This window comes from Channa argus, chromosome 11 (genome assembly GCF_033026475.1).
Source record: "Channa argus isolate prfri chromosome 11, Channa argus male v1.0, whole genome shotgun sequence".
NCBI lineage: Eukaryota > Metazoa > Chordata > Actinopteri > Anabantiformes > Channidae > Channa > Channa argus.
In genome coordinates, this window is record NC_090207.1 from 10,405,181 (window position 1) to 10,424,830 (window position 19,650).

The window sequence follows — 19,650 nt, forward strand, 5'->3', positions numbered from 1 at the left end:
CCTCAAATTACTAATAAATGCACATTTTAAATGTATTTTATTTTCATCCACATACACAAAAAAGATCAGCAACTTTTGGCTTATCCCTTCAGGGGTCACCACAGCGGAACATGTTCTGCATGTTAATATGGCATGAGTTTTTATGCTGGATGCCCTTCCTGTCGCAACTATCCCATTTTGTGGGTGGCCACACCTGGTGTAGTGGGATTCAAACCCACAGCCTTCTGCATCCCATCCCAATGCTCTACCACTGAGTCACCAGGCAATCCTAACACCCCCCCCCCACACACACACACACAAACAAACAAACCACACAAACAAACCAACAATCAAATAAAGAGCGATCGGCTGCTTACATTTTAAATTTACTTTAATCCACTCATTACCATGAACATGGCATTAGATGATTATAAAACGCAATTAATTAAACTCATAACCAAATTATCTCAGTCAAACTAGAAATACATTTTGCTATAAGAACAACTAAAAACCTTGTTATGTAGTATGTTGGTACTTGTAGCTTAATGTAATTTTCAGGCCACAAGGGAAATAGGGGTCATTTAAACAAACCAGTCTAGGAGCAGGAGTTATAAGAGATCTCTATTTATCATTACAAACACAAAGGAGTGAAATTAAATCAGCCTGTCTGATTCCTTAAAAAAACTAAGGCATTAAGGATAGTGCAGTCATTACACTACATTTCATGTGCTGATTGAATGTTTCTCCCTTTTATTACTTTATTGCCTCAACATGATGTTGTGGATTTTTTTTTCCATAAAATGTAAGCTAAACTGACTTCTTTTCTGGTTTATGATTGCAGCACAACTGTGTAAAGAATGTGTGTGTATACACCTGTTCTGCATGACCAAAATAGAACGTATATACTCAAATAGTTACGTTTACTTTAGTAAAATATTTTTCAACATTTCTGAATCAGTTCCCTATCCTTTTCAAAAAAAAAGACTCAATAATGTTTCACTGGCAGCATCACATATTACTTACCAAAATATACCAAAGTAAAAATATCCATTTCAGGAGCTGAGTGGGGCTATAGACGATGACTGAGCTTTTTCTATTAAAATCCATGCATTTCATCCCAGGCTATTAAGTAAATACATTTCCATAGCAAGGCAGAGCATTTTATTACAGAATTACACAGAGTTTAGATGTGTGCCGTAAACTGCGGTACACTTTTAATCGTTCCTTTTTATTTGTTGTAGTTGGTATGACCACCCGTGTGACTGCAGGCATGCTCTCAATAGCTCGTCTCTTGTGAGCACGGTGTAGCAGGATCCTGTAAATTCCAGTGATGGAGCTCCTGCAGTCTTTGCCCTGGTTGTTGAGGATGTGTTCAGAGGTTATGCCTAGTGTCTCCAGAGCTGTCTTTACTTCCATCTCTTCTTCCCCAAGTTCAGATGGGTCACTCTCTCCTAGGTAGGATGGGTCCTGTTTAAATGGCTCCATGGGACGCGGAAAGTCCACAGGAAGCAGCCAATCACAGCCCATCATCTGTTCTACTGTGCAGCGATCAGATGGTATGGGTTGGAGGATTCCCCTGATGAGCCTCTGGCATGCGTCAGGTACCCAGGATGGCAAAATGTAAGCCCCCTCCAGGATGCATCGCTTCAGTTTGGCCACAGTTTCGGCCCTGAATGGCATGGTGCCAGTCACCATAAAAAAGAGCATAACCCCTAAGGCCCAGATGTCCACAAAGACACCAACATAATGTTCATCCCGAAAGAGCTCAGGCGCAGCGTACGGCGGAGAGCCGCAGAATGTATTAAGTGTCTCATCACGGTGGCTCAGTGTGCTAAAGCCAAAGTCCCCCACCTTGACACAAGAGCTACTGGTGTAGAAGACATTTTCTGCCTTCAGGTCACGGTGGATGATGTTGTTTTCATGCTGAGGGAAAAAAAATGTGAAAACCTGTAGTTGATGCTGTCATATTATTGTTCAATAGTTGTTTGCACTTTATCTAGTTACATTTTGTTTGAAATACAGTTACAGTATGTACATAACTTTGAATAGATGTTTTTACCGTTTAAATATAGACTTCTACTGCATGCACTGACCATGTGTTTAACAGCAGAGACGATCTGAGCAAAGACGATCTTGCAATCGGTGTCAGAAAGTTTCCCTTCTGTAGTAATCTTGGTGTAGAGCTCTCCTCCCCCTGCATACTCCATCACCAAGTGCAACCGAGACAATGTCTCTACCACCTAGTGTAGAAAAAGTATGACTGAAATAATGAAACTATTACTATGAAAAGCAGATTATAGTCAGATTTTGTCAACATTGGGAAAGTGTGTTGGGATCAGATCAAATTTATATATAAATCAGTAAAAGTGTGTGTGTTGTAAGAGCCAAACCTCATAGAGGCGTATGATGTTAGGATGCTGTAGTTTCTCCATGCTAGAGATCTCTCTGGAGAGTAGCCTCTGGGTCTTCTGATCCAGCTTGGTTTTGTCTAGAATCTTTATGGCCACCTTGTCTGGGGTTGCAGGGGGAGAAGGTTACGGACATTGAAACCTAATATTATAGTGACAATTCTTGTGGGAAATTATTAGCATCTGGAATAAATTTCAAAGGACAAGAAATGTTTAAAACCTCAAAGGCAATTTTAATTCTAAGAATGAATGTGCCTCCTTCCTAAAAGTAATAAAAGATGTGATACATATTACATACTGTATATGTTATGTAGACAGTGGATAGAAAATGTGAATCTGGTTCAGTATAAACACAGATCTGCCCCTGAAATGACCATGCTTGATGCTCTGCTCTAGATAATTTGTTGGAGGATTAGCTGTCCCCAGAAACCAATTTTCTTCATTATGTTTTCCTAAGGGGGTCAATTCTCACTTTTAGCTAGCTATCTAAAATAAATTGGCTCTGTTCCGGTCACACAGCAGTGACTTCAGGTCAGGAGAGACACAGAGCATATAAGTCAAATAAAGATTTAACACGACAGGGACACAGTGATCAATTAGTGACAATGTCCTGGAATAAAATTCAACCTACTATGTCTAAAAATGCAAGAAAGATTTTGTCCAAATTTCAAAATGCACACAACACACAAGTGCAAAATGTCAAAATACTTCACATACTTAAAGTTCAAACATTTTCTTTCTGTATACTGTATGATTCAGAGTGCTAGGTAAAATAGGCCTCAGGTAACCAAATACAGAAAAGTTCTTAAGTGGCAAAATGGTGTTGAGATATCTAATTTTGCATCAGTATGCATTATTCAGACTGGTATTAGGCTTCCTTTGAGCTGTGACATACTTTTCAATAGGAGCATTTGAAATGCATCACAGCGCATATTGTTTATGGAGGACTAAACGATACCACTTACACACACACAATACACACACATTCTCCTCACTCTCTTTAGTCTTTGATGAGGCATGCAGCAATTTTAGCTGTCGCTAAGGAAACTGGAGATCTCCAATCAATCCATCTGTTCAAGGGCAGCAGACGATCTGTCTCTTTGGGGCTGAATCAGCCCCCTGGCAAGCGCATATTGCCTTGTTAGTGAATTGCTACATAAGGACACACTTGTTAGTGTTGCAGCCCATTGATTGAAACAGCTCATCAGCCAAATTATCACTTAAATCTAATAGAAAGTCAGAGAGAGAATGGGAGCTTATCTAGGATTATTATCTTTAAGATAGTTGTTTTTAGACTTTTAACAATCACTGTTCAGTCGAATGCCCAGGCTTTTATCAAAATATTGTCATTCAATCAAGTCAATATGAACACGTGTTAAGGTAATGTTTCCATCTGCACCTGTGTAAGTGTGGTAAGTACAAGAGCAATTAGTGCCTTACCTTTGGTGAGGGCATGGATTCCTAGCTTGACATGTGAGAAATTTCCACAGCCTATCTCGCCTCGAATTTTGTAAAAGCCGATTCTTCTGCCCACTGTTAGCTCACGGACCACCCTGTGACCAGATTACAGTACATAACAGAAGGCGAAACAATAGATATTGTTTAAATATATTAGAGTGAAGCAATAACCGTCTGGTAAGTCAAAATAGCACATAACAATGTGACAAATTGCGGTTCTAAAATGTCCGCTGTCTGGTACATATAAAAAGGTGAATTCTGTTTCCGCTGTTGAAGTACCTGTCATCCTGGCACATATCCAGGTTCAACCTTTCCAGAGGAGTGAGGCGGCGGACAGTGGCTCCCTCATCATCCGTGTTTATGTCAGAGCTGTCCTGACGGCTCCAGCGGGAGTACCTTTGGGCACCAGTAACCCCAACTGTTCCTCCAATGGAAGTTCTGACAGAGTCACCATAAGACTCCCCAGTCTCTGCCCCAGACACTGAGCCACTCTTAGAAGTGCTTGCTGTTCCTGAGGCCTTTGAGCATGATGTCCTGGACCTGGCTTCATCCCCTTCTGGGCTGCTCTCAGAGGGGCAGACAGCAGTCATCCTGAAAGGGACGCCCAGGGTGGAGTGGGCTTAGCTCATGGCTGGGAATGGTGCTGGACTGGATACAGGACTCAATTCTTACTACATTTTATTTCTTGACAGCATCCTGTGAATGATACTGCATGTGTTCCTTTGCACAATGGCTGGTGTTCTTTCCATTATGAAAGTGCGTTTTGAAATGCAAGATCCACAACACATTAATTATCTATTTATGTAGAGACTACTAAGAAAATAAAATATTTTACAATAACAGATCAAATGTAAAGCCTATTATAGGCTAAAGAAAATGTATGAGACCGAAACATTAACTTACCTTCAGATATATGAGCCATTTAAAAGAAAACAAACTTTGTGTCCTTTTCCTTATTTAGACAACTGAGTGTAAACAAGTGTCACAAATAATTTGTTACTTGTATTTCAAAACCAAACAGAGCAGAACTCCCAGGCTGCAGAGCCAAACACATGCTGAATCCCCAATCTTCTGCAGCTGCAATCATGGTCATCACCATGATGAATTGTCAGGTTTGTCATATGAAACAGTTGGAGCCTTACTTATCTAATATCCAGAGAACGAAATATGTATCTATTTTTCAGCTGTCGAAATAAAGGTGATGAGGCTCAAAATCAAACAGACCATGCGTTTTCAAATCCATGTTCATGGTTGTCTCCTGCTGAAGAGGTCTGCAGAGCTTAAATGGGCTCTTTTGAGACTCCAGGGTATAAATAGGACACAGGTTGAGGAGGAGGGATGAGATGCTGGACATAGGGGGGTGGGGACTTGCAGGGAAGAGGTTGAACAGATGATAGTGTCAGGGTACTGCCATGGGGTGTTTAGGAATACAACCTGGAATAAAGCACAAGAGAGACAAAGAAAGTCGAGTTATCCCTCCTAGATTACAGCTTCATTTTGTGTTTACTTCCATGTATGAATCTGTGAGTCAAGCATCTGCCAATTATCCATGTTTTATCACCATGTGAAATGACTGTGTGCACATGTTAGCACAAGTGTGCCTGTTCAGTGTCCGCTTGAGTGTCCACTAACTTGTATTGTAATCCTTACTTAATTTAGAGCTCAGATCCTGCTCCAAGGACAATGAAGGTTAGTGTTGCCATGGTAGCCTATACAAACAAATCAGAGATCCTCATCACTCTCTAACACCAAGTACAACTATCTTCATTTCTGATTCAGAGCATGAGTTATGATTGGCACTGTGTGTGTGTGTGTGTGTGTGTGTGTGTCTGTGTGTATGTGTGTGATGTGTGTGGGAACACAGGTTTGTAATTAGGTGTTAACTGGAAGCAGCTCTGAGAACAAAGCTCTAACAATATCCCACGAGAGGAAAAAGTAGAGGTAGATCTGAGCTGAAGGAAGAAATATGCATGATAAAATATAATTTTCTAAACAAGAATGTAAAATAGCCAAATAAATACTTACCATACCATAAACACTTATGGTACGCTTACATAAGAACTGAGAATCAGTTCACCTAATTTACAGTAAGTTCAGGTAGTGCAGACCAGTCTACTTATGTAAGCATACCATCAAGTAATGTTAGGTAATAATGTGCACAACTGGTGGAAGGCAATTGTTCTACATTCTAACTGAACAATGAATGATGGCATTAACAACATACTTAACCCAAACTACAGTCTACAACCTTTCAGCACTAGCAATATATTACATTCTTTTTTTTTTTTTTTTACAAAACAACAAAAACAACATAAATACTCATCATGTTTTGCTAGCAACAAATGTATTTAACTGATTTAAGTTTTTAAAAAATACTAAAGAATTAAGAGAAAGAAAAAGCCGTCTCACAAGATATACACTGTTACTATGAGTAAGATATTCTTCTGAGGGGTTAAGAAGAGTATGGTAAAGTCAAGGTTTTTTTATCCTAAAGTTGCTTCTTTAAATTTCATGTCCACAATTAACATATGTGCTTTTATGGCTCAATGCAGCATCATGTATCTGCAAACATGACATTATGTGCTCTCTTCTTGACATTCTGTTAATGTCTAATCTTCAGCCTGAAAAAGAGACAAACAAAGCTCAGTCAGCGTCCATTACCAAGCAACCAGGTAGGTTGTCAAATCCAAGCAAAGCACAATGCAGTCTGGGTAACTATGCTCATATATACTCTTAGATAATCCACTTAAAGAACATTATGAATAGATTCAATTGTTTAATAAAATTACTTTACTCAACATGGTTACTGTGTCTCTGGGCATCTCTATTAAAGCCATTTTAGGAATATTTTTTGGTTTAGATGATATTTTAGTAAGAAAAAAGTTTAGTTTTGTCATAGAATACATAAATCTCATACTCTCTTCTTATTATTTGCTCATTTTCTCTCAAACATGGTTTCTTTTTATTTGCACACATGAAAGGCTGGTATTCAGGGCTCGTTGCTTTGTGCTGCAAAGTGGAGGCCCTTCCTCTCTTAGTAAGTCCTTTTAGGCTGCCTGAGATCAATGCCTGCAATGCAATGATATTCATAGCACCATGGCAGGAAGGTGTTTGAAGGCTGGGATACTGTGGACCTTAAAAGAGAATTGCTTTGATTTCCTAGCAAGGCTTCAACATAGATTGTTCATCCTAATGTAGAAATGAATTAGAGAACATATTTCAAAGCCACATGTTATATTAAGTTAAGCATTTGTATTTTTGCCTAATATATGTACACACACAGACACACACACACACACACACTACCTCATGACTCATTTAAGACTTTGCATAATACTGACTTAAATACAACACCCATATGCAATATGCATATTGTTTTTTGCAATTGCCATTTAACATCATTACTGCCAGTAACAAAACATTTGCATTCAGATGTCTTGATCATTTGATGACATTTTTGATTGATACCAACAAGATGGTATGGAAATGCAACACTACACTCTTTCATCTTGTCCATTGAGTGGATGGTTGAAGATTACACTTGGCAATGTCAAAAGATAAGGCTACATTTACTTCATGTCTCCATTCTGACTTTCCTATTAACAGTACTCAGACCCGCATCCACTTCTTCTAAAATAAAATGTAAATCTTTAAGATACGTGTTGTTTGAGTAAAATAGCTCAGCAATGTAAACAGATATTACACAAACACAAGTAAACAGTGCTTTTGTTCAAGACTATTTCTTGCCACTGGTCAGTGCATATTTGGTCCACTGGTGAATATGGAAATACATGGAAGTGTGCATTGAACTGACTCATGAGTCTGCAACCATTCATCAAACAACACGATCAGCTATAGTACACGAAGTATGGCTCCTTATACTCACAAGACAGTCCATCATTTGTGTAAAGATCCCAAAAGGGATGGAGGAGGGTTTGCCTGGCACACGCAGCTGCTGATCACAGTGCTAGCATCAGCAGCCTCTTCGAACACTCCAACAATGGAAAACACAAGAGCCTATCCACAGCAGCTGTGGATCACTAACACGTCACTCTTTCCTAAATGTCTGCTCACTTCAGCAGCTAAGAAATGTCTGTAGAATTCATCTTCTGTGTTTTGACTCTTATGTTGCCTCCCTTCACTTACGTCCACTCCCTCACTGCAGGCTGTGCTTCTGTTCTCACTTTTTCACTTCCATCACGCATCCAGGCATAAAGCCAATACACACACATTCACACAACCTCTCTTCAGACGGGCACATGCACAAGCACATTCATGTAAGTGTGCATACAGTGAGCACACACACACGCACACACACACGCACGCACAAAGCTTCCCAGTGTGTTAATTGAGAGGCGCAGCTGACAAGAATAAAGAGCTCAACAGTGAAAGAGCTGTTACAATGAAGACTATGGGCCTTAGGAACAGAGAAGTTGGCCTCTATGGAATCTATGGGGCAAATATTTCACTTTTCCAAAAAAAGGAAAAAAACTGTGCTCTAAATCCCTTCCCCCTGAAACACACACAAAGTCCAAACCAAAGCTGCAGAGCCCTCTTTGGATGCACTAAAACTAAAACACCTAGGAGGAATTCAATGCAGTCGCCTAAAATTTAAAATAAAAACATTCACAAAAATTCTTATTCAACAGTGATATTACTACAGTTGTATACATATATATAAAAGAAAGAACAACATACACTGTTACTCCCTTAACTGGGCAACACTAAACACAGTGGCACGTGACACAGAGCTGTAGGTGTCTCTGAGGCCTTCAACAAAGTTACCATGACACTGTATGTGTGGAGCACAATAACACAATGCCCGATTAAACCATGTATCCCGTGGTTCAAACCTCAGTTTATTTGCTCATTTATTTCTTCCTGCTTCAGGGAGCCGATTGGGTTTCCATGTTATGTGAGAGTCGGCCCTTCAAAGATTCACATCAAAGAAAAAACACAGGAAGCACAATGATTTATGTGATCTAACTGGTTGACAATCAAACGAAAAAAGAACAAATCTCATGCAGGAGGAAAGCGTAGACTCCAAAAGGGACTATTTTTGCATTAGAAATATGGAAATGAGCACTGGGATGATGAGAATGATAAAGGCAGATTTAAAACATGTACATTTATACTGCTTACCATGAAGAATATTTTAGTATCGCACAGATACCAAGTATTTTCTTTATGTAGTCTACATAATAACTGAATAAGATAGGGGAATGAGTAATTATTACATCCAACTCATTTCAATCTTCCCTTGGTCTTTTCTGTTAGCAAACACAGAAAACATACATAAAAATAACTCTGTTAGTGCATATCACCATCACTGTAACAGCTCAAATTTCTGGCTAATTATTCAATTTCCTTTTAATTACATAAAACATTCCTCTTAAAAACATACATCATCATTTTCTGAGTTTGTCTTAAATGCAGCTGTACTCCATAATTGCAAGACATTGCTCCCAATTCTTCGCTGAACTACATCCAAACGTCCAATCATTCAAACTTTCTGTTCTGGGACAAATCAATTCTCGCGTGTACTGCATAAAGACAGATAAAACCCCACTGAAGTACAGCACGTACTGGAGCCAGACTCTTTACATTCATAGCCTGGTGAATTAACATCTTGGCTAAAAAAACAAAACAAACAAAAAAAAAAGGTTAATCGTCTACTATGAATCCCTAAAGTTATTGTATGAGACTGTGATTGTGCGTACGTCACGTGTGTGCCTAACTGCCAGGTGATGCGCTTTGATCCTGGATCGATTTTAACACCTGCAACCATTGCAAAATATAACTGCAACAAAACGAGATCATGGAAATGAAATGATAAGACTCATTCTCTTATAGATTATGTCATATGACACGACCGCCCTTAGAAATTAATTTAAAGGTACTGCCGGATATAGATATGTTTTGTAGTACGAGGAGTTTTTGGAGAGATTTTGGAGACACGTTGTCTGCGAACGCGTACAAGCTCCCCAAAGAGAAACCTCGTTACCTCTTCGAGTAGATTGAATAAATCTCCAAGTGCATCAGTTCGGTGACTCGTACAAGCGCGTCCACTGACAGTCAACAGTTAATACCTCCTCACAGAAGGCCATTTCCTATGAGCCAGGACCTTTCTTAAAATAATGCTATCTGCACAAAAAACCCACCTAAGATACATTTGTGAATCAGTCTTACTTGAGTGAAAATCCTCATGTGGCTGTGGCGAAAAGCCTTTTACCGACTTGGCCGTAAATCATCCCCTCTTGTGTCCGGTGACATTGGCTCTGCTGCAGCTGCTCCCCGGTAGTCTGGTGTGAAGGAAACCAACTTGACTGGCAGGTGAAACGACGAATCAGCGGCGGCCTAGCGAGTCCAAAGTGCAGCGCTCGTCCAATGAGAAGCAAGTATTACAAGTTGAGCCGGAGGGTCGGTGCTGTTCAGTACCACAGGAGCTGTCCTGACAGGTGCACACGCCGGGATTCCCCAGGTAACCTAACCTGTGTTTGCCACGCATCATGCTCACTGGTTGCCAAGCTGATAGCACAGTTGAAGTTCAACGTGGGGTCAGAGGGCTAGCGTGGGGTCTTAGGGCTGTGAGGAGAGCACATAAATGGTTAATGACTAAATATTGCCCTAGTCAGAGAGCACATGCAGTTTAGTATTAAATATTTAAAAATGGGGTTGCTAGAGGTTTAAACTCAAGAAATTGATCACATATTCCTGGCGATACACTGATATTAGTCATGCTTGAATCATATATTTATTTATTGGTTGTAGGCTCTAACATCAAAATTAAAGTAATTGCTTTTAATCTGCTTATAAACCAGTAGAGACAGTGAACTATTAGTTAAATCTTAGTATACACTCACTATAGTCCTATTTTAAAACATTTCAAAATGTGTTAATGGTTTGCATTAGGCCACCTTTCACAAACATTAACTAACTTGTTACTTTTTAACACTTGGGGGCAGTAAAAACAAGCTAAAACAACACTGACTGAACATCAGTCATCTTATTAATTGCAAACTTGTTAGCACCCAGTATATACAAAGCAAAGAGTTGGGTCTCCAATATTTACTACCCTCCAGGGGCCTGGTGGCTCAATGGGTAGAGCATCAGGTTGGGATGCAGAAGCTTGTGGGATCAAATTCCACACCACTAGCTTTGGCCCCAGCCAGCCAGCCACCAAGTGGCCACCCTGGTGCCAGTCCCGAGATCGTAAAAAAAAAAAATTGTGAAGGGTTGCAGCAGGAAGAGCATCCAGCGTAAAACACTCATCATTGCAGACCATGTGGCAACCCCTGAAAGGACAAGCCGAAAACTATTGATTTGAGTTCCTCAGGTAAACACCTGGCTCTATTGCTGCTAAATGAGCTAAACTTTTATGTGTTGTTTGATGCACAGAAAGTAGTGCACTGAAGTTTTAGAGTCAAAACAGTGAAGTTGTCATAGTAACACCAAAAATAAGCTGAAAACACACTAAAATTTTATCCAGTCAAGGGTAAAAAATATATTGGAAAGTTATAATTTCTGAATATACAGTCTCACTATGCTAATTTTAAAATCATCTTAGTGGATGCATGCGAGACATGTAGGCCATTCTGGAAACCAATTTTATTCCATAGCTGGGATTTTCCTGCAAAAACACCAAACATAAATATTGAACAAAAACTGAAGCATAAGCACAGAGGAATATCAGCACCATATGGCAGCTGTTTTTACATTAGCTGCAACGAGAACATTTCAATTCAAACGGTCATGGCAAGTAACCTAATTTGTAAGAAATTATTTATTTTATAAAACAAGGACACAGAGAAAAAACAAAAAACACATGAATCTGTGAAGCACTGGAAAAAATTACACGATGACAAAGAGGTTTAACATAAATCAACCCCTCTAGTATTGCGTACATGTTCATGATCGTTGTAGCCTACATTGTCCAATTTCACTACAGCTTTTCTGGTTAAAAAAAAAAAAGTGTGTTGCATGTCGCCCTGTTTTTATGATTTTATTTAAATCATCATTATCATACAGAATTCACAGGGTATTTGGTTGAATTAATTGTTTAATTGCAACATTGAAATTTCCTGGAGGGACTGATAAATACAGTAGGAAATCATATCTGTCCATAGCTTATAGTTCACAAGCTGAGTCATTCAACAGATGGGACACTGCAGGACGTATTGAGGTGACATACTTCATCTGACATGCAGAGTTCTGTGTAAAATAGAAGAGGTCAGCTACAGAAAATGCAATTGTTCCGGACTGAAAGAGTGTCCTGCAGTTTGTTGAAGACAGTTCTTTTCACCTGGTCATACAACTGCTGCTTGTTCTGCTTCCTCAATGTTCACCATCTCCCCCTCCATCTTAACTTCCACCTCAGAGTTCACCACTTGCTGCCCGTCAACTTCAGCTGTGGTCACATGCACCACTTGGATCTGCACTCCAGCCTGCTTTAATCGCTCCACATCCTCCTCACACATCTCCGCTACACCACCATCCTCCATGACAACTGTCGCAGTCTCTTCCATCTCCATCACATCTACAGGCTCCACAGTGATATGCTCGACCTGAATTCCATCTTCTAACAAGACAGTCTCCGCTCCTTCTATGCTCTGTGTTGCTATGGCGAGGGCAGCCGTTGCAGCAGAGTCAGTAATGATCAGTTCTTCAGTTGTCCTGTCCTCAATGGAATGGACATCTTTAAGGTGGGCCTTTAGCTCTTTGGCGTGGGTGAACCACATGTCACACATGGTGCAGTGGTTGGGCTTGACTCCTGTGTGGCTCACAAGGTGATCTTTGAACTGGTCCCAGCTGTTAAACACACTGCTGCAAACCTAATGAATGTGGTGGAGAAGGAGAGAGATGTCAATAAGCCATTGCATGAGAAAAAAAGGATGTGAACTAATACAGCAGATACAATGTCTTCATGGAAGAACAGAAGATTAACTGATCAGTTTTGGGGACTGTGACACTTGACCAATGCCCATCACAATTTCCTTGAGTTGAAGGTAACATCATAAGTACGTGTGTGTGTGTGTGTGTGTGTGTGTGTGTGTGTGTGTGTGTGTGTGTGTGTGTGTGTGTGTGTGTGTATATATATATATATATATATATATATATATATATATATATATATATATATATATATATATATATATATATATATATATACAGACACACACACGTTATTTTTTCTTAATAAGGACATACATTCACCTGCAAAGTATATCCTGATTTTATTGAAAGAGCTTTCCTAATACAATTACAGAAAGATTCTTAATATTAATCACTTCAAACTACCGTCATTTAAGGAAAAGGCTTACATGAACTCAAGCAGGAAGGAATCACTAACACTATGATCTTTATCACAATTTATAATTTCAATTGTTAAAATGGATTTTCACAAGGTAAACCACCACAATCAAACAAACTGTATGAAAATACAGTGTATTTCAATAATAATACATATTCTGAAAGATGAATCACCTTTTTAATAATACATATTATTGAAATATATATAATGTGAAAAAAACATTCAAAAACCTTTTTTAGTTTTTGAGGTTTTTGAAAGTGGGGGGCACTTGATGACCTTGATTCTGGACAAAAATTGTACCTGGCATTCGTAGAGTTTCTTGCGTCCCTTCTTGGCTCCGGCTCCATTCTGACAGGCTGCCATGTGGCACTTCAGTGTGCTGTTCCTTGCAAATCGCTCATGGCAATCTGGACACTCATAAGGTTTTTCACCTAAACATTGGCACAAAGATGGACACCGATATTAAACACGTAACAACAAATATGCAGACAAATATGATGAATCACCTTTTCTTTTTTTTTTTTTTTTTAATTAAAACTAGCCTTATTTTTCATTCTCACCAGTGTGCTTCCGCAAGTGCTCCTTAAAGTGCCCAAAGTGGTCGAAGTGCTTCTTACAGTATTCACAAACATGCACTTTCTTTTGGGGTTTGTGGTTTCGAGACAGCTCCTCTGCTTCAAAATGAAATGTGCTGATGTGCTGTTTCAAGGCACCCTCCCGTGTGTAGGCTTTACCACAGTGGCTGCACACATGCGGCTTGTCCAGTGAGCCTAGGTGTGTTTTCAAGTGCTGTTTGAGATGGTAGTACAACTTGAAGCTACGGTCACACTTGCTGCAGCGGAACATGTTGTCCACTTGGGAAATCTGGACCTCAACAACCTCAACATTCTCAAGGACCTTGGCGGCAGTCACTGTTTCCTCCTGATACACAACCTCCTGCAAGCACAAAGACAAGAATAACAAACATTTGGGTTAACACGCTCATATGTAGCACACTGATATCTGCAATGCATCTATATTAAACTCTTCTTTTACTTTTCAGCCAAAAGCCCTTATACCTCTTCTATTCCTCCATCCTTGATCACTTGAAGCGTAGGTTCTTCTTGTTGATATTTGCTAGTAATGTCAGCAAGAAGAGCCAAGGCAGAGTCATCTGAAGCCGCCTGAGCATTTTTTGCTGCATCAACCACCTCCTCCAGTCCCGACTGCTCCACCTCAATGGACCCTTCCCCTATCACCTCAATCTCCACCTGGAGATTGTATAAAATATTCACTGGAACATCATAGATGAAGTTTATTGGTAGAAAAATGCAGTCATTCACTGTAATCTCAGCCAAACCTAATGTCAGCAATGTGATCATTATTAGCATACCGACCTGTTCCCCTTCTACTGAAGGTAGGGTCTCTGTAATCACATTAGATGTCTCAGCAATTTTCCTCTTTTTACTTTTGCTCTTCACCGTCAGGGGAGGATTGTCATTTATCCTACAAGATTAACTATTGTTAAGGGTAACAATATTGATGTGCAAGAGTCCTGAGACTTCTGCTTCTTTCCAGCACATTCATAAATTATATTAATTAAATTGTGATGGGGACACAATTAAGGTCCTTCAGCAACAATAGATGTTTAATGAAATTTAAGTCTTACCTGTTGCTGAGTGCCTTGATGGCTTCCTGCATCTGGAGGTATTCAGCTGCCTTCCAGACATCATAGGCTTCTTCTTCTCCAGCTATAGCTAATGTGGCAGTATAAGTGAACTCCATCAACTGCCGAAAGGCTGTGTTGCTCACTCCTGTTAGAATATGAATATTTGTAAGCATCAGTGGTCAGTAAAACCTGTTCTAGAAAATGCTGCTACAAGGACAGGATATATTGCAAGCTAAGTCTCGTCTGAATATATTAGGAACATAAAACACATTCTGTTAAACACATACCTTCGACGCCACAGACGCTAATCACCTAATATTAGTCTATTACTAATATTTGGGTGTCAGTGTAAAACTCATCTTTTAAGTGACGAAAAGTTGCAATGCCAAATGCCAGAGTAGGTTTGAGGTTATTTTGAAACTATGTCACCATTTTGTAAACGATTTGTTTTATTAATATGCACATAGTACAATTATCACCTTTCTGATGTAGAAGAAAGAAAAACACGTTTTGACTTCCAAATAAGAGGTTTCGGACATCTTTACATTTCCTTTAAAATGGCATCTAACTCTTACTTTTCCATAATTCTTCTCTAGTTGTCTTTCAGCATACCTTCTATTTCCACCAGTGGCTCCTGGGTAAAATCCTGGAAGAACTTGTGGAAAAACTGACTGCATGCTGCTAGCACTGCTTTATGGGCTCTGAACTGGTGTCCTGGGAAAAAAAAAAATTTTAAAATAAAACTTGCTGCTGAGATATTTCACTAAGACATTATACAGCTGACCTAGTGTATGCATACTTACCATCTACAATCAAAGTAATGTCTGTGAACTGGTCCAGCTGTCGTTGTTCATTAAGTTTGTCCATCATGACTTTGTAATGTGCTGGGTATTCACTGCTGCTTTCCACCTCCACCTCCACCTCAGCCGCCATTATTCACCTGATCTGATACACAAAGAAATGGGGACACACTTCAGTATTATTAGAAAATAACACACAAAAGTGCTCACAAGACACTCACGTCACTTTAGTTAACCTGGATACATAGTAACTGTTTTACTCAAATGTACTGACTTGTTATTATAAAGAAATAAAACTTGTAAGAATTGTTGATTATAAAAACCACAAAATAGTAGATCAAATCATGGTACAACTCCTCCCTAAAGTCGGACCAACCTCACATTATCCAATATGAAACCTCTATATATTTTCCCACCTTGTATTTGTAGAAGCATCATAGTCCCAATCCTCAGTGGTTCACACATGGTCAACAACAGTAAACTCTTTTAAATGACTATAAATGACTGAGCAATCTGCACGTTACTAACACTGCATAAGCAGACACAAAAGAAAAATGCATTCTGCAAAATGCAGAATCGGTATCACTGCATCACTGGGTTTGGCATCGATTACGTTACTGCACAGAACGAGGAAGTCAAGTTGAGGGCCCATGTACACAACAGTACTAGCGAACCTGCTTCAACGCTATGATTTTTAAATCTCGAAAATAATGTGTATAAATAAATTTAATACAATTTTAGACCTGAACTGACAATACCACAACAAGTTTAGCCAATGATCCGACACAGGGAGTTTCAATATTGGCTAAGGAGCCTTGCAAGTTAGTGTAGATTGGTGTTAGCTTAACTAGCAAACACACAAATCTACCCCCAAACCAAGAAGAAAACAAGCAATTTCATAAAGTTAAAATGTATGTGGTCAAAGCCCGTCTTACCTGGACTACACATAGCTATGTAACAGTTTCGATAATGGAACATAAAGAAAATTAACGCGCCACAACCCAAGAGTGGTACTGGTAACAGGCCTCTTAGCACGCTCGCCATTTCGCGTTTGACAATCAACATTACGTCATCAAACCGCGCATTAAAATACACTTTTCCCAGACGGATATCCCAATTCTATTCGCACTGCTTTGAAATATGCGTTAAAAAGCATTGAAACACGTACCTTAAGTTTAGCTACGTTGTTTCTTAAAGTTGCTCTGCGATAATATTTCCCTCGGCGCATGTACCGCTGTTCTACTCTCGATCCTCAGAAAAGGGCGGTCGTTCAACCTTCGGGCCTCAAATTCCCAGAAACCTTCGCAAACTCGAGGACGCCGAGGTGCGTTGCTTAGTGACGGAGCTGCGTGACAAATATTGACATCTTTTCAGCCCCTATGAATCAGGTAAACAAACAATACATATTATAATCATTTTACGTTATTTAGAAAACTTTATCCTCTATACAGCCACGGTTTATGGTAATAACAAAGCCTCCTCCTCGCCAAAATAACCCAGAAACTGATCTAGCTGCCAGGTCCTGTTAGTACGTTTACAAGTAATTTATTGTGGCATAAACAGTTTGCTTAACTTATTCAGAAACAGTGAAAGATGTATTACTTAGTTCTTTTGTTAGTTTGTTGTATAATAATAGGTCTTCATTAAGCAGCAGAATGCCATAAACCAAAGTCAGCTTTCACACTTAGTTCAGTTCAGAAGAAGAGAAAAATATGATGAGAACTTGAACCATGAGGAAGGAAACTTTGGTAGTTGCACTTAAAGTGGTGCCTGACAGTTTGTAAACACTTTAAAAGGTTCTCTATTTCTACATAAATATGACTTAAAAGATGACCACAGTTTCACACATGTCCCAATAATAGATAAAGGGAACCCAAATGAACAAATGAGACAAAAATTACACTTGTTTATCAATTTACTAAGGGAAAAGATCTGTGGTGAACAATGAGTCCACCATTAGGAGAACAGTGTCTATGGCACATTTGCACAGAGGAAACCTCTCAGGAAACCACTAATGTGCAAAAACAACATTGCTGCCCATCTGCAGTTTCAAGGCTAAAAGACAGAAAATAATTGAAAAAATGTTATGTGGACACAGATGAAAGTAGAATTGGCATTATGCAAAAGAAACTTATTCTCTCAGTGTAAAATGCTGGTGCAGTATCACAATATTGGTCGGCCTTGCTGCCTCTGCACAAGGCAGTTCACACATCATTGACGAAACTATAAATTGCTTCATCTAAAAAAAATTGTACAAGCAAATTCTACTGGAAACTCTAAACGTCTGCTTTAACCATTCTTAAAGCAGAACAAATTGAATATTTTGGAAAGTCTGAGTTAAAGTCCTGACCTTAATCCTATAGTAATGTTGGAGAAGGACATGAAGCAGACAGTTCATTCAAGGAAACAACCAACATGCTCTAGCTGAAGCTGTTCTGAGTAATATTTCGTTGCATTTAGTTAATTGGGTTTGTTTCTATGTAGACTTAGGACTGGGATGAAAATCTAAACATTCTATTCCATGTTTAGACAAAAATAGAACAAAAACTAAGTGCCACTGTACACAGTCTATACATATATATTAAAGGAAAAGGCAATTGGAAATACTTGTGCAATACATTATTTCATGTATGAGATAAGCTGCTAGTTTAAATGTTTACTGTAAATTACAAGCTAGACAAAATTTAAGTTAATATGCATTCTACAGGTAATACATATGAGTTAAACTATGTGCAACTAAATCATCTCAGGTTTTAACATTTTTTGTTTCCTAAAGCCTACAAACAGATGGTTCAGTCTCGTGATTTGTTTGCAATTTTACAATTTAAAAATACAGAAATAGGATAGAACATTGTACAGTGTATATCTAAGAGATGAGTTATAGTGCAAGTAGGAGGAATGCACCATACCTACAACAACGTTACTAAGATGCAATTGTGAAGTAACAAACTGGTCCATCTGTTCCATTTGTGTTAGTTCTATGGTACAGAACGCCTTGGTGCTGAGTCATACTGTCAGTTAAAAGCCATTGAAACTGACTGACATGTACACTGATAGGGCATGTCAATGTGTCCTGACGGCGCTGTGCTAGTTTCTGTAAATTAGTAACACTGGGTCAAACAATAAATTAGTCCTAACAGAAATCGCAAAGTCACTTATCCTGCTCAGTTGTATCATCTGGCCACTACACACTGCATTGATAGCCACCACCTTTGCTCCTTAAACTGATGATGTTTTTTGCTTTTACTTATTGTATGTCTTTAGTTAAGGGATGTTTTTTTGGGGGGGTGCTTCCTCCACATTGTGATGTACACATATGCAATACTGTTGATGTGTTCCTTCTTCTGTCAATATATCACAAAGAGTAAAACCATACCATTAAGACTGTCATGCATTAGGTGGAGTTCTGGAACCAAATGCAGGTAAATGGGAAGTTAAAGTTTGACAAGGCTTACTAACTCAAAAGAACAGTTAAAAGAGCTGGCAAAACTTGAAGAAACAAAAGACTTAACAAGAAAACAAGTGAGACGCTAATCAAGAGGACAACATGAAATGAGGTACTGTAAGTAGCTACACTCTCTTATCTTAAGAGTAATACAAAATTAGGTAAATCACTTCAACTGGTAACTGAGTCAGGTAAGTAACCTGCACAGGTAACTGCTAACCAAATTAGGGGGCAGAGGGGACCAAGGGACAAAACAAAAATATATTCCAAGACAAGGATCATGACAGTTACAGAATTTGTTCCGGCACTTTTCCTGAGTATGATTTTAAATATATCATTTTATGTGCCTAAAGTAGTGAATAGAAGTATGTGTACATGCAATGGTCACAAAGCAGAATGAAAGGCAGCCTAACATCAATGGAGATGATGAAACCGGCTAGTCACAACAATCGTGCAAAAACGTTGGACAGGTGTTTATTTTGTCTCCATTTACTCAGCTGTCTCTCATACCTTCAGATTCTCTTAGCTTCTCACAGCTTTGTGTGAAACCACACTGGAACTGACATTTACTGGCCTATTTAAAACTTCAATGGCCTTTGGCT

The 19,650-nt window shown here is 39.1% G+C and overlaps 2 protein-coding genes across 10 annotated transcripts; both read right to left on the reverse strand.

Moving 5' to 3' along the window:
- Positions 1–352: 352 nt before the first annotated feature.
- On the reverse strand, positions 353–10,189 carry nim1ka (NIM1 serine/threonine protein kinase a). Of its 7 annotated transcripts, none has more exons than XM_067522140.1 (7): positions 10,035–10,189; positions 4,749–5,279; positions 4,125–4,436; positions 3,828–3,940; positions 2,370–2,491; positions 2,073–2,219; positions 353–1,902 (listed from the first exon to the last, which is right to left on the reverse strand). In XM_067522140.1, exons 3-7 carry the CDS (start codon positions 4,433–4,435, stop codon positions 1,144–1,146), a joined length of 1,452 nt encoding a protein of 483 aa, XP_067378241.1. In that variant the 5' UTR covers position 4,436; positions 4,749–5,279; positions 10,035–10,189; the 3' UTR covers positions 353–1,143. The 7 variants fall into 7 exon arrangements, with proteins under 7 accessions (XP_067378241.1, XP_067378239.1, XP_067378238.1 ...); XM_067522138.1 differs by having other exon boundaries at positions 4,125–4,493; XM_067522137.1 differs by having other exon boundaries at positions 4,125–4,541.
- A 1,247-nt stretch (positions 10,190–11,436) lies between these two features.
- Positions 11,437–16,921, reverse strand: znf131 (zinc finger protein 131). 3 transcript variants are annotated; one of them, XM_067519731.1, is made up of 9 exons: positions 16,772–16,921; positions 15,607–15,748; positions 15,416–15,517; positions 14,804–14,948; positions 14,532–14,640; positions 14,214–14,405; positions 13,716–14,091; positions 13,456–13,586; positions 11,437–12,676 (listed from the first exon to the last, which is right to left on the reverse strand). In XM_067519731.1, the coding sequence occupies exons 2-9, from the start codon at positions 15,734–15,736 to the stop codon at positions 12,152–12,154; spliced, it is 1,710 nt and encodes a 569-aa protein (XP_067375832.1). In that variant the 5' UTR covers positions 15,737–15,748; positions 16,772–16,921; the 3' UTR covers positions 11,437–12,151. The 3 variants fall into 3 exon arrangements, with proteins under 3 accessions (XP_067375832.1, XP_067375833.1, XP_067375834.1); XM_067519732.1 differs by lacking the exon at positions 16,772–16,921 and adding an exon at positions 16,539–16,682; XM_067519733.1 differs by lacking the exon at positions 16,772–16,921 and adding an exon at positions 16,020–16,454.
- Between the last annotated feature and the right edge of the window lie 2,729 nt (positions 16,922–19,650).

Excerpts from the sequence above, each read along its gene's own strand:
- znf131 (XM_067519731.1), bottom strand. The coding sequence starts at position 15,736 with ATGGCGGCTGAGGTGGAGGTGGAGGTGGAAAGCAGCAGTGAATACCCA. Across the intron at positions 14,092-14,213 it reads AGGATGGAGGAATAGAAGAG|GAGGTTGTGTATCAGGAGGA; the intron begins GTATAAGGGCTT and ends TTGTGCTTGCAG. Across the intron at positions 12,677-13,455 it reads AGAAACTCTACGAATGCCAG|GTTTGCAGCAGTGTGTTTAA; the intron begins GTACAATTTTTG and ends CACATTCATTAG.
- nim1ka (XM_067522140.1), bottom strand. The coding sequence starts at position 4,435 with ATGACTGCTGTCTGCCCCTCTGAGAGCAGCCCAGAAGGGGATGAAGCC. Across the intron at positions 3,941-4,124 it reads GATATGTGCCAGGATGACAG|GGTGGTCCGTGAGCTAACAG; the intron begins GTACTTCAACAG and ends ATCTGGTCACAG. Across the intron at positions 1,903-2,072 it reads TCTCTGCTGTTAAACACATG|CATGAAAACAACATCATCCA; the intron begins GTCAGTGCATGC and ends TTTTTCCCTCAG.